This window comes from Panthera pardus, unplaced genomic scaffold (genome assembly GCF_024362965.1).
Source record: "Panthera pardus isolate Hobbes unplaced genomic scaffold, ASM2436296v1 HiC_scaffold_2, whole genome shotgun sequence".
In the NCBI taxonomy this organism is placed as follows: Eukaryota; Metazoa; Chordata; class Mammalia; order Carnivora; family Felidae; genus Panthera; species Panthera pardus.
Genome location: NW_026526765.1, coordinates 69,649,108 through 69,664,231, shown reverse-complemented (window position 1 = coordinate 69,664,231; position 15,124 = coordinate 69,649,108). Strand labels below are relative to the sequence as shown.

At 34.9% G+C, this 15,124-nt stretch overlaps 1 protein-coding gene across 2 annotated transcripts in view; it reads right to left on the bottom strand.

Moving 5' to 3' along the window:
* Positions 1-15,124, bottom strand: part of PJA2 (praja ring finger ubiquitin ligase 2) — a 69,507-nt gene that overhangs the window by 41,880 nt on the left and 12,503 nt on the right. The window contains exons 2-4 of one of the 2 annotated variants that reach the window (XM_019450527.2): positions 8,630-8,747; positions 6,483-6,683; positions 3,828-4,881 (exon numbers count right to left, since the gene is read on the bottom strand). In XM_019450527.2, the coding sequence (XP_019306072.1) occupies positions 3,828-4,881; positions 6,483-6,683; positions 8,630-8,660 (1,286 nt within the window). In that variant the 5' untranslated portion in view covers positions 8,661-8,747. The remainder of the gene's footprint in view (positions 1-3,827; positions 4,882-6,482; positions 6,684-8,629; positions 8,748-15,124) is intronic. The other variant, XM_019450526.2, reaches the window with a different exon arrangement.

The following is a 15,124-nucleotide window of genomic DNA, read 5'->3' as shown; positions in this document are numbered from 1 at the left end:
CATAAGGCTGGTGAACAGCCAGGGAACAGGGATCATTATTATTTGCATTTACAGAGTACCTGGGACAAAGTCTGACATTTAGAAGGATTTCAATAAATCCTTTTCGAATATATCAAACTGAAATCAACTAATTGGCAAATATTCCTTTTATTTTCCCAACATCATCAATAACAAAAAGTTGTCCTGACATTTTTATCTCAGGTAAGGTTTTTAACTTTTATTCAATGTCAAAAGCTCTGAAAGAAACCTCAAGTGGTATAAGAAATAGTCAGCGGATGGCATGCCTCTTCCTTCAAACAGTTAGGTCCAAGGTTAAAATGTGCTGGCATGGTTAAAAGGTTCTTTTAAACTCAAGATCTTGTCCTCAAACAGTCATTAAAGTTCTCAGGGTATATTTCAAAAGAGCAGGATGTTAACCTTAGCTCTTTGGTCTAATTCCAAGTCTGGTAATTACATACTGCCTATTAAAATTCCCCTCACAATTCTAATTTAATAAGGTGGTGTTCAGTTACTATCAAACAGCTCAGAGCAATTCTACCAGCTGCAATGTTTATTCCATAAAGTGTAATGTTTCAGGTATGATTAAGTGATCAGTTAAAAGTTTTCAGGAAGAAATGGATCATGCATTCATTCAAATACTTTTCACTTTTAAAGAAAGTATGAGCTATACATATTTTTGAACTGTATTTTTTAAAAGTGGCTAAAATTCCTATAACTAAAAACGTCACAGTGATTTTAGTTATGTTCTGGATAAGAGGGTTCTATTTGCAGCTATTATAATACAAACATGGCAAAAAAAATTTTCAAGTAAAGCATCTTTAAGTTTTACAAAGCAGAGAAAACTCAGAAAGAATCTTACAGACTCAAGGGAAAGGATGTTTATACTTTCCTTCTCAAGACACTTATTGTAGAATCACTATTTCCCCATTTTTGCAATCTGCTATTATCAGAACTCAGCCAAAGTATAGTAAAACATCTAGTAGATGAACAAGTGGCAAAATGAAACTAAGTTGGAATGTATGGTTATTAGACTTCAACCTTTATCTGAAACCATATTAAAAGGCATTCTGGCAATTGTGATCCTTTGCAGGGAGCTGAGAGTAGAGGAACTGGAAACAGTAGCACAGAAATAGAATTACTCCTCAAAATTGTCCAGACTACTGAAGTGAGGTCCTAATCATATCTCAAGGCTTGCAGATGCAAATGTAGAGCCATTTTCCTTGAGAAGTTATTCTTGTGATGGTAGTTTTCAAAAAACAAAAACAAAACAAAAACCCCTAAGTATTTCTGGTATTTCAATGTGTCTTAAAGATTGCCCCCAGGGGTGCCTGGGTGCTTCAGTCAGTTAAGCATCCCACTTCAGCTCAGGTCATGATCTCAAGGTTCCTGGGCTCGAGCCCCACATCAGGCTCTGTGCTGACAGCTCAGTCTGGAGCTTGCTTCAGATTCTGTGTCTCTGACTCTCTCTGCCCATCGCCCGCTCATGCTCAGTTTCTCTCTCTTTCTCAAAAATAAATACACATTAAAAAATTTTTTTACAAAGAGGTGCCTGGGTGGCTCAGTCAGTCCAACTTTGGCTCGGGTCATGATCTTGCAGTTCGTGGGTTCAAGCCCTGTGTTGGGCTCTGTGCTGACAGCTTAGAGCCTCGAGCCTGCTTCGGATTCTGTGTCTCTCTCTCTCTGCCCCTGCCTCACTCACGCTGTCTCTCAAAAATAAATGGAGAAAAAAAGAAAAGATTGCTCCAAAATTAGTTCCATCTTTTAAGCACACCCTAACTTCAGGCTCTTTAAGTCAATATAGTACTAAAAAGTCAAAAGAAAAAAAAGTTTCCATTAACTGTGTTTTTCTCATCTGTATATTGTTTGTAAAGACCTATCATTGTTTAGAATATTGACATATCACTTAAGGAGACAAATTATAAATAAACATACTAAAACAATACCCTATAACTGTTAAAAGTCCAACCGTCATTCCAGGCAAATAAAATGCTAATGCTACTGACCAGAAAAAAAAACAAACAAACAAACAAACAAAAAACCCAAAAAACAAAAACCAACAACTTCAAAACCAAGAGCCAAGAAAATTACTCTTGAGGTTGCAATGCAAAAATTTCATCAACTGAATTAGATGACATTAGGCCTGACTATAAAACGCACACACAAAAAAGAGGTTTTTATTATTTTTGATCAGTGGTGCCAATGATGAAGGAATGGCCATATAAATTAGTTCCTTCAGGAAAGCAGAAATGTAACTGCGGGAAAAAAATCTTATACTTTCAAAAAGGTAAGTTATCTAAGATTAAAAATTGATGTTATTATTTTTTTCAATAGTAACCTAGAGGTATACCAAAGGTTTACAATCAAATCCAAAAATCTTAGGACTGAGTATGTTTTGGAATTCAGATTCTTTTTCTCCGAGATTTACAAATACTACTTAATAATTCCCAGTGGGGTCCAAGTCAAAAACTCAGTAATCAAACACTTTGATATTTCTGCAGCAAACTGTTATGACTGCTTCAAAAAAAGGCCTTATGTTAGTTCAGATCCAGATCTGCATCAAATTAACACCAATTTAGGTTTTGTTGTCAATTTCCATTTTAAGAATTTTGTGGACCTTAACTGAAAAAACAGAATTAAGTTAGGCCAAAGTTCTTAACTCATTTTACCTTAAGCTTAAAAAATAGTAGGTTATATAAATATTGTCTGCCAACCCTTGAAGTTTACAAACTTAAAAAGACAGTAGAAATTACGTTTCATTTGTTTCTACAAGTCACTTACACTGTATTATAGAAGCTTTATCCATCTGCCCAAAGAAACCAGATATATTTTATTAATTTTATGATGTGAAATAAAATATATAAAATGTATTCATATTCAAAAGGAAAAACTTCTTTTGTAGTACTTTCTAGTTGAAAAAAAAGTAATCGTATTTCTACAAGTTAATAAAATCGTGAAACTGCACTGTAACTGAGCATAGGCAGTTTCAACTAGCTCAAAAGGTTATGTGAAAGTTTGGACTCTAGGGTAATGAAAAGAAGATGGACAAAGAAATTTTCCATTTCTCTCTTCTTTCTATGGTCTTACAGTTTGGGGGGAAAAAGGGATTCTATGTAAGAAGAACCAGAATGCTTATTTTAAGAAAGGTTGTATGTTCTCTTAAAAACTGTAAGTTTGGATTGGGCAGTAAGCAGATATGCAAATTCCAGCTCCAAAATTTACTAGCTTTGTGACCTTGAGAAATTAACTCTCTTGTGCTTCAGTTTCCTCATCTATAAACAGGGCAAATAATAATATACACCACATAGAGTTGTGACCAAAAATCAAATGCTAAATAAAAATAGGTGAAAACAAACAAACAAAAAAACACAAGTGACAAAAGGAGCAACAGGAGGAACAGAGAAACAGGTGACATTAATAAATATTAACAAAGTTAATCCAATATTATCAAAATTTGCTGTGATCTTACTTTTTAAACCCAGAATGGGTTAACATAATTTTTTTTAAAATACAATAAATGTTTCCCTGCATTTTATTAGCTGAAATACTATGAACTAAAATAATTAGTATCTGTATCCTTTGTAATAACTAATTATCATTATCTGAACTTACAATTTCTATGAACTCCTAAAATGCTTCAAAGAAAGTTTCTGTGAAAAACTAACCAGTAGTTTGCATGTATGGTTAGCATTCAGTAAATAGGCATATTTGCTAAGTCAAAATATCTAATTCCCTGACCATGTCAGAGCCCATCCATCAAACATAATGGTACCAGAAATAAACCACCTTGCTTATTATGCAATCTGACAAAGCACTGCATGAAATCTTACCTATCTTCATCTTTGTCATACAGTTGGTAATAATCTCCACAACCATTCCAAAAGGTGTTATCCACAACTTCTTGCCTTCCTGCTGTGGCTCCACTTTCTGCTGTAATTTGGTTATGTTCTGTTTCCCTGTGTGTAACTCTTGAGTAAGGTGGATCCAAGAACATGCAGTCATGTTCTCCATCGTAGTCATCACATTTTATTAAGAGGTCATCTGAGCCATTTTCCTCAACTTCCAAAGCCTCCCTCCACCTCTGAACACTTCTTTGTTTAGCCTCATGCCTATTAAAACCTGTTTCTTGGTCCACCTGGCTTGAACTTATCAATTTCCTAACTTTGGGTCTCACTACCTGTTCAGGAGAACTTCCCTGGTTCTTGTTCTTATCACTAGTATTTTGTTCACTGCAAATATGCCCAGGAGCACACACTGAATCTTCAGTTGCATTTTCTCTCTGACTCTCCTGGCTAGTATTATTTTCTTGTTTCTTTCTAACAACGTCATCTTCAGAAGAGGAGCTCTGAAATTCCTGATTGCTCTGATTGACAAACTCAGTATCACCAGTAGAACTTTTGACTAACGGTGCTGAATCTAACTCTTCAAATTCATCTCTTACTTCACAGTTAAAAGAGGGAACTGGTGGTGAAAGACCAGTGTATGCCTCTACCTCTCCATTTGCCAATTCAAATACTGTATTGCTCAGTGCTTCCTGATATCCACCACCTTCCACAACTTCTGCAGAAAGCTGAAGACGGTCATTGGCCTCTCTGTGTGTACCATCTGGGTCGTAAGAGTCAGTATGAACCAATGAAATTCCATTTTGTACACTTGAAGCATCACAAGCTTCTGGAGTATATTCTCCCTCAGGGTGATTATGAAGATTTGTACTGCTTCCTAAAGTCTCCCTGCCTTCCTCACTATGATGTACTGCAGCAAAGGATGGACTGCTCTCAATGGTTTGATTTAATGTTGTATCACAAATGGGAATTTCTGTTTCACTTTTTTCAAACAAAGGGCCGTTGGGTAAAGAAGAATGAACTTGATCCGATGGACTGGAACCTTCATAGAGAACAAAGAAAACATTTTTGGAAACATTAATTTTAGATACAATTTTATTTAATAATGACTATTTAAAAAGATATTATGCCAATCATTACTCACTTGAATATGAGTGAATTTCTGACAGGTACTTCTATGCCCCTGAACTTAACTGAGAGCGCCCACTGGTCACCCTATGAGTTCATTTATGCCATTGTATAGCCATTCAATATCCTCTCTCAGATGTCTTTTGGAAGTCTTTTAGCTAACTGCTGATACCTAAAACATTCTGTAAAAGACATTAAAAGGAGAGGCTACTGAAAAACTACACAGTGAGAGGCATAAGTCAAGTCATAGGGTAACCAATGTGCCCTTCTAGTTGTTAAGGTGCACAATTCAAACTTCATTTCTTTTATTATGTGCAAGTAAAAAAACTTCACAAGTACTTTTGATAGATAAAGGAACAGGTTACACATCTAACAGAAATGAAACTCTATTGTGTTTGATGTCAATTCAGAAAATTATATCTCAGTCTCTAGATATATTAGATTTCTACCCCAAAATGGATTTTTTAATACACCTATAATGAGTTACCCTTAAATTATGTTACAGCTATGATTGCAAAACAACAAAAAAATCACCATGTTGACTCTGCCATAGTTTGTCAGAATCTTGAGAAAAGAATAAAATCAGATTTGTTTCATAAATCACTTTAAGCCTATCTTTTATCACTACTAATGTAATAATAAATAATGAAGACATCTGAGATTTGCTGGAACAAAAATTTATAAAAGAGCAGTCTTGTCATATCACAGAAAGGCTTCTTTAACAGAGTGAACTCATTAACTAATAATTCAGATTCTTACTTATAAATGACAGTAAAAATAATTTACAATTACCAAATTTTCTCAAGACCAGAAGACTACACTCTAGTCCAAAGATGTGTAATTACTACCTGGATATCTGCAAAGTACTTTTTTTTTTTTTAAGCTTATTTATTTACTTTTTGAGAGTCAGAGAAAGCATGAGTTGGGGAAGGGCAGAGAGAGAGGAAAAGAGAGAGAATCCCAAGTAGCGTGGAGCCCAATGTGGGACTCAAACCCACGAACCATGAGATTGTGACCTGAGCTGAAGTGATGCTTAACTGACTGAACCACCAAGGCACCCACTGCAAAATACTTTTTCAAACTACTGAATAAGAGATTTTAATTAAATAACTATTACTCGACACTTGTATTTCATAAAATGGTTTTAAGAGATTAAATTAGCCAAGCTAAATTATTTAGGGATACAATTAACACAAGAAAGCTATTAAACATAATATGCAGAGAAAAATATATTCAGTTCACATTAAAAAGTTTTTGATTGAAAAATAAATCTCCACAGCAGAAGGATGTCATGATACAGTTATATTTTAACAACTAGCTGTATTCTATTTTCTTCCATATTTAAATGTATATATTGTTCATATTAAATTTAATAAAAATATCAGAATAGAATTTCTTGATAGGATATGTATATTTGTATTCATAGACACATAAAACCCACACATAATTTCTAATATTATAAGATAAATTCCTACATGCTTATTAATAGCTCTTCTATAACTCCATGTTGCATACCTGAGGAATTTTCCTTTGGAACATCATCTAGTTCCAACACTTCATAGTCATCACCAGCCCGACCTAAACTTCTTTCATGCCTGGTCATACATGGTTTAAAACTGACATATGCATGTCTTCTTCCGTATCTCCTGCCTGTGATTGTCTGATATCCTCCTGCTGGTTTGGGCCAGGCAGCCTTGCTGGATTCTTGATCCATTACTGAAAAACAGAGTTAAAAATAAGAGAGGCATGAAATGACCTTTACTCCAGTGACCAGTAGAGGTAATGTTTAAACATATATGCTATTGCTTGACAGATCATCTGCTACTGAACATTACATGCACCTTACTAACATTGTAAGTGTAAACATGAATATCAGGTTATGAGAATTAATTGGCCTCTTTACCCCCCAAATTAGCTTTTAAAGTTTGGCACTTTTAAGATGTCTCAGAGTTTTATAATATAACCTACCCAAAATGATTTTTCATATGCCAAATTCGTAAGTCATACTGCAAAAGCTCATTAAGAATTAGACAATGATCCTCCAAATTATCTAAGTAAAGTACCTTATGTATAAATGCTTAACACATATTTGCTGGATTAATTATTAGCATATTACATTAATTAGCACATCTGCACAATTACATTAATTGTGAATACATTTCTATCCAAGGTAACATGCAACTTCTTTAAATGGCATCTGTACTATCAGGAAGAAATAACTGGACCATAATAAAACATCCCAAAGACTAGGGTCAGATAAAATTATCCACAAGAAAACAGCAATGAGCCAAGTCAAAGACATGCTACCTCACCTTTCAAAACTACAGTAAACATTATGGTAGCAAAACCCATCAACACTTTAACAACTATTTAAATACTAAGTTCTGACAGCTGAGGGATACACAGTAGTAAACAGTAGCACCTGTAACTAAGTAGAACATTACCATATCTATATATATATATAAAAGTGTAAGTTTCTTTAATCAATGATATTTTACATATACTATACAAGAACTAAACATAGTATTTAGAAAACAATTTTTAATGTTATTTTTGAGAGAGATATAACATGAGTGGCGGAAGGGCAGCGAGAGGGAGAGACACAGAACATGAAGCAGGCTCCAGGCTCTGAGATGTCAGCACAGAGCCCAATGCAGGGCTTTAACCCACTAACTGTGAGATCAGGACTTGAACCGCCATTTGGGATGCTTAACTCACTGAGCCACCCAGACACCCCTAAACAAAGTCTTATCTCACAGTATATGAAATAGTCAGTTAATGGAAAAGTTACATATTTTTGTTTTACTGCATTAAGTAAGTAGAAATGCTTCCAAGCACAAATAAAAAACAAACATGTATTTATACAGTTATCAAGTTTTACATTATATTATTTAATCCCTTCAAAAGCCTTATGAGGCAGATACTGTACTTCATTTTAAAAATCAAGAAATTAAGAGTAAAATTAAGTATTTAGTAACTTGTCCAATAATCAAATAGTATGACTCCAGAACTAGTGCCCTTAACAACTCCTCCAAAGGAATAGTCTCCAAAACGGAAAGCACAACAGAAGCCAAGGGAGGGTACAAAAAATATAACAATTTTTATTTATACTTATTTTCATATCAAAAATTAGAAATTAAGCTTTAGAAATATTCAATAAATGGATCAAAAATGGCCTTATATAAGCCCATGATCCCAAATGGAGGGTATTACGCTAAGTGAATTAAGTCAGAGAAAGACAGATATCGTATGTTTTGACTCATATGTGGAACTTGAGAAACTAAACAGAAGACCATGGGAGAGGGGGGAAAACAGTTACAGAGAGGAAGGCAGGCAAACCATAAGAAACTCTTAAATACAGAGAACAAACTCAGGGTTGATGGTGGAGGGGAGAGGGGAAAATGGGTGATGGGCATTGAGAGGGCACTTGTTGGAATGAGCACTGGGTGTTGTATGTAAGTGATGAATCACGGGAATCTACCCCCAAAACCAGGAGCACACTGTATACACTGTATGTTAGCCAACTTGACAATAAATTATATTAAATTAATTAATTAAAAAAAAAAGACCATGATTCCATGTCATATATGGTACTTAAGGTATCCAGGGAGAAAAATATAAAATCCTTAATGTAGAGGGACTGACAAAGACACTCTGCTTACCTGCTGGCTCTTTTTCAGTATATTGTGACATATATGGCAGTTTTTGTGTGCCCAGTTCAGTGCAATTATGGATGTGAATTAGTTTTTATTCACACAACGAATAAGCTGCAGAAGATTCCTACAAGGAAACCGCAGATTAAACAAAATATTAATAATATAAGCACAAAATAAAAATGACAAAGTAATACTTCTGGTGAAGCACTGTGTTAACCCTGTAATATCAGAAAAATACAATCAGATCTGACAATCCATCAAAAAAACCTTAAAACTATCAAGATAGCTATTTGAAAAGTTACATCTCCTCTTGAAAAACCTCTTGCTGTAACCATGTATCATCCTTAAGACTGACATGATTAACAGTACATTTATAATTTAAAAGTAAATAAGCAAATATATTGGAAGAAGTGCTGACTGAAGTATGTGACCAAACTATCTGGGAGTCTACTACACTATGCTATCTTTGCTTCTGCATCAAGCGCTAGTTTCTTTAGCTCTGGCATTGTTAAAAGAAGTCAACCCTAGGAATACAGACCGTATTTTCAAAATATATAATGGCTTATGACAATTATAAATTAACGTGTGTAAGGGCACCTGGGTGGCTCAGTCAGTTAAGCATCAGACTTCAGCTCAAGTCATGATCTCACGGTTCATGGGTTCAAGCCCTGCATCACGCTCTGTGCTGACAGCTCAGAGCCTGGAGCCTGCTTCAGATTCTATGTCTCCCTCTCTCTCTCTGCCCCTCCCCCATGCACACTTGCACACATGCTCTCTCTCTCTCAAAAATAAATATTAAAAAATATTTTAAAAATAAAATAAAAAATGTGTGCAAATAATAATATACTTATTCTTTACAATAGTCAATTAACTATTCAAATATTTTGATTCCAAATAAGAACCTATTCTACATTAGAAAAACTAAAATTTGTCATGTAACAAATATAAAAAGACCTTCTGGTTTGAAATTAATCCATTTACTACTTCAAAAGTTGCAACCTAGGCTCTTTTAAAAGTTTGGTAAGGGTTATGTTTTTATTTAAACAGCTTATTTACTTAAATACTGAAGCTATTGCTAATTTTATACCACCACTTATTAGAAGATGATAGTTCTGCAAATGAGGTTAATTGTATTGTTATCTGTGTAACCACAGATAGCTCTATATTAACATACCTCAGAGTACAAACACACATTCTCCCATATAAATTATAAATTCAGCAACATGTTATGATCCTCTAATATGTCTGAACCAAATGAGACTGTTAGCAACAATCTTACCAAAGAATAGCTTACCAAAAAATATTCTTAACATGGAGGCAAAAAGATAAGCTCTAATTAATACTGTTTTAATACTAAGAAAAATGATCTGAAATAACTTGAATCCTCAGTCATAATATAGTACATGACAATCGTAAAGGATGACCATGCATTTAAATTCATAAGTATTTCACCCAAAGTCTTTTCTTTAGAATAAAGCTTTATTTTACTATGTTCCCGGCATTATTTTCAGTGTTGAGGCTTCAAATAAATGAACAAAGTAGACAAATATCCCTGCCCTCCTAAAATTACAGTATGTGGTACACACACTAAACAAAACAAGGAAGTAAATATACGTTAGACAATAAATACAATGGAGCAAAAGAAAGCAGTGAATAAAGGGTTGCTGGGGGTGTGCAATTTAAAATAGGGTGGTTAGGGAAAATCTCTCTGAGAGGGAAGCATCTGAGCAAACACCTGGTAAGGGAGACAGCCATGTGTAAACCTAGGGAGAGAACATTTCGGGCAGAATAAATGAAAGTTCCTGAGATGACAACTTCCAGAAGTGATCATAGCAAGAAGTGTGGGATGGAATGAACAAGACAGAAAGCAACAGATGAGGTTAGAAAATTAATTAGGGTGAGTGATAGGGGGTGAGATGGAACAGGTCACATAGGCCTTTATAGGTTAACACAAGAAATGTAGGTTTTATTCTGAGTGAGCTGGAAAACCATTGAAGAGTTCTGAACACAGAACAGACATTACCTAACTTCTGTTTTAACAGGAACACTCTGGCTACTATTTTGAATAGAGTGAAGGGGAACAAGGTCAAAGGCAAGGAGCCTGTTTGCAAAGCTATCGAAATAATATTGGCAAGAGATCACAGTGGTTTAGACCAGGGTAAAACTAGAGGTGGTGAGAAATGCAGATTCTGAATATACTATGAAGGAAGTGCCAACAAAGTTTTCTGATATAGATTATAAAAGAAGGTAAGGAGTTGAGGCTGACTCTAAGTTCTATAGCCTGAGCAACTGAAAACAACAACAACAACAACAACAACAACAACACAGTTACCATTAACTAAATGAAGTAGGAAAATTTGTGAAAGATGCAGGCTTGGAGAAAGTATCTTCAGTTCAGTTTTACATGTATTAAGTCTGAGATATCTATCAGACATTCAAGCAGAAATGTTAAGTAGAGGGGCACCTGGGTGGCTCAGTCAGTTAAGCGTCTGACTTTGGCTCAGGTCATGATCTCACATTCATAGGTTCAAGCCCCATATCAGGCTCTGTGCTGACCGCTCAGAGCCTGGAGGAGCATGCTTCAAATTCTGTGTCTCCTCTCTTTCTGCCCCTCCTCTGCTCACACTCTGCTTCTCTCTCTCTTTTTCTCCCTCTCTCAAAAACAAATAAACATTAAAAAATTTTAAGAAAGAAAGAAAGAAAGAAAGAAAAGAAAGAAAGAAAGAAAAGAAAGAAAGAGAAAGGTTAAGTAGAAGCCTGGAGTTGACTAAAAGAATTCTGGGCTGCAAGTATAATTGGGGAGTTACCAGTATATAGATACATTCAAAAAGGCATGAACTTGGACAGGACATCTAAGTGTACTTGGAGAAGGAAAAAGGTTCAAGGACAGCCTTGAGACAATCCAACATTAAGAGACCAGGAAAGGAGTACCAGAAAGCTGACAGAGGCCAATGGAAAGAAAAGGAAAATCCAGGAGTATGGATGCCAAATGAAGAAAGTGCTTCAGACAGAAGAACTAATCCACTGTGCCAAATGCTAAGAAATAAAGTATAAGAAGGATCTGTAACTGGCCACTGAACTTAGCAACATGGAGGATACTGAAGATCTCTGACAACAGCAACTTTGGTAGAATGGGAGGTGTAAAAGCCTGATCACAGATAGTGAGAAGAAAGGAACTGGAAAGAATACATACATCCTGAAAATCACCGTTTCTTAATAATTTTCTTTAATGTGATTCCACTTGCTTTCTAAAGGTGTTCCAACAAAATTTAATCTACTTGTTTTCAAGGCCTGTGACCCCCGCTGTGAAAACTTTTGACTGTACTTCTGAGCTCAGTCCCCTGATTTGAATCCCGTGTTCTTGTGTGTGTGTGTGTGTGTGTCTCTTTACTAGAAGATCAAGTATTTGTTTCAGAAATTTTATGTAAGGAGGTAAACTTTGGGTCCTTGCATGTCTGAAAAAATTTTCATCTATCCCTCAGACTTTGGGTATAGTTCAAGAAAAAACATTTTTTTCCTAACTCTGAAAGGCATGGTTTTCCAGCATCCCATGTTGCAATATGGCATCCCATTCTGCCAATTTATTTCTCAGTTTTTGGTAAGTAAACCAATTTTTCTCCCTGGAATATTTAGGATATCTTCTTAATAAATGGTATTCTATAATGCCACAAGGACTTTTTTAGGGACAGGCCATTTTATAATTTCTCCTACACTGCCACTATTAGGCTGTTTTAAATAAGACTCATATCAGTTTGTCTCAAAGATGTCCTTTTTTAATAATGGCTATTTTCACTGTATTTGGCCTACAAAGATTAATCCTTTGTCTGTAAACTTTTCTAATTTTCACTCTATGAGATGGTAAATTTCATCCAATTTTACTTTGAGCCTTTCAGTATTCTCTGTAATAATCTTCTAAATTTCTTGTAGTTTCTTGTTTTCTGCTTCTTTTATTATCATTTTTAACAGTGATTCATGCCTTATGACTAAAATGTAGACTAGAGTCTCTCTAGTAGATACTAATTATTTCTATTTCATTGAAGACCAGCCATGCTCATGTATCTATAACAGTGGTAGATACTTTCTCATTTCCATATAAAAAAAGGTATAAAAAAGAAAAAAAAAAAAAGCAGAACAGAGAGGGGAGAGGATGAATAATAAGAAATAAAAACCACAGTGGTATATCAAGATTAAAATGGTTAAATCATTAGTCCCAAATTTGTATCTTAAGTGAATCAGAAACACTGTCTCTGAGTTCTCTCTGAAGAGATGTTGCTTTGCTGAATTAATCTCTTGCTCCTTGTACTATTCACTTAATAAGTAACACATGACTTCTTTCTATTTGTGATGATTATTCATTTCAAATGCAATTATTCATATTTCTTACTAATTGTCATAAAGTAAAATATATAAATGTGTTGTTGTCTAAGAATTAAAGAAGTAAATCAATGAAATATTAATTCTAGATCTTATTTAACCTACAAGTCATCACTTTATCATTTTAATAAGCCAGCAGCTATAGACAGGCAATAAAAACAACCTTCAAAACAATACAAGGGAAAATGTGCGTGTAGGACATACACCTCCAACAGCAGAATTGAAAGAGTTGTGATTTTAAAGACAAAGGCCTTATTTTATTTGTACTTGCATACACTAGGTCTATTAAATGCTTGTTTCTACTGCACTAACACAGTATGTATGTAAATGATTGGACAAATGAATCAATGAACAAACATGTGCTCCTTTCTCTGATGGAAATAAGGAAATATAATGAAAAGAGAGGGCTAAGTGTTGGGTACACTTGGATCTAAATCCCAACTCTGATACTCAGGCAAGTTAAATGAAAGCTAGTGGTAGTTTAAGTGATTTAAAAATATATATATATATATAAATAGTAATGAATGAAAGGAACTTAGGCAAACAGAGTAATGAGTGCTCATATTCCTATATGGACACAATATATACTAATACTGGTACACAGTAGACCTACATCTTGAATTGTCTTTGGTATCAACATATTTCTACTCCAGTGAGTAATCAACTAATAACAAAGCTTGTATAATATTTAAAAATAACACATTTATTATTTTTGCAACACAGCCTACCTACTTCAGTAACATCATCGAACCTCTATGAGAATAATACAGTAGAATAATTAAAAAATAATTCTTTGATAAAATTTTTTTAACACTTTTCCCTTCAAAAAGCACAGCCTAATCTGCTCCCTATCAGGGTGGGTTGTACTTAGACACTTGTTTCTATTGAATACAATGTGACAGAAATGACAATGTATAATGAACAAAATTATGGCATAAAAGGCATTGTGGCTTCCTCCTTGCTCTCTCTCAGCTCCCTCTTCCTGGGAAAAGCAAGCTGCTACATCATGGGATCATTTAGGTAGTCCTATGGAAAAGTCAATGTATTCTGCCAAGAGCAGAAGGAAGTGAGGTATTCTGACAACAGCCATGTGAATGAACCACCTAGGAAGCAGCACCTTAAGTCACGATCAAACCTGCAGATGACTGCAGTCCCAACCCACATCTTCAGGGTAACCTCATGAAAGATCTTGAGACAAACCACCCAGTCAGGTTGCTCCTGAATTTCTCACCTACAGAAACTATGGTCTACTGAAGCATAACAAATTATCCTGTAAAAATTAACAAACACAAATAACTTAAATTATATTATTTTATATAGAGAGATAGATATGGATAGATAGGTATGTGGATACTGAATTTTGCTATATTTCCACCTATTATGAGAACGAAGCTCTTTTAAAAAAATGTTTGAGAGAGAGAGAACGAGCAGGGGAGGGGCAGAGAGAGGAGGGAGGGAGACAGAGAACCCCAAGCAGGCTCTGTGCATTCAGCACACAGCCTGACACAAAGGGCTTGAAACTCAAGAATTGTGAGATCATGGCCTAAGCCCAAATCCAGAGTCAGACTTTTAACCGACTGAGCCACCCAGGTGCCCCAAGAACAAAGATTTTCTAATGCCATCTCATGAAAGTATATTTTCTCCCTTTGAAAGAGCTGCTTATTCTCAGCATAGAAAGTGCCAGGTTATGGCTTACAGAATTAAAATGAATTATACTTATGTTTTGTTTGCTGGCAATCTCAGAACTGTTGCTTAGCTCTTACATTCTACCTATCACCTAATAAATATTCACTAACTAGCTACTGAATCAGGAACACTTACTTTTAGAATTTAAATCTGATTTAAATGAAGTTTTAGGCAAAGTGAGGGAGAAATCAGTTGAACCTCCAGAAGAAGAGCTTCAACTGAAAGCTTGGATCTATACACCTGTGACCCATTTGCTGGGAGCCAAAAATAACTCACTTTTTTTAAAAAAAAGCTGAGACATAATTCATATATATTAGATCAGGTATACATCATAATGATCTGATGTTTGTACATAGGGCTAAATGATCATCAAAGTAAGTCTAGTTAACATCCATCACCATAAATAGTAACAAATGAGAACTTCTAACTTGTATTTTGTTA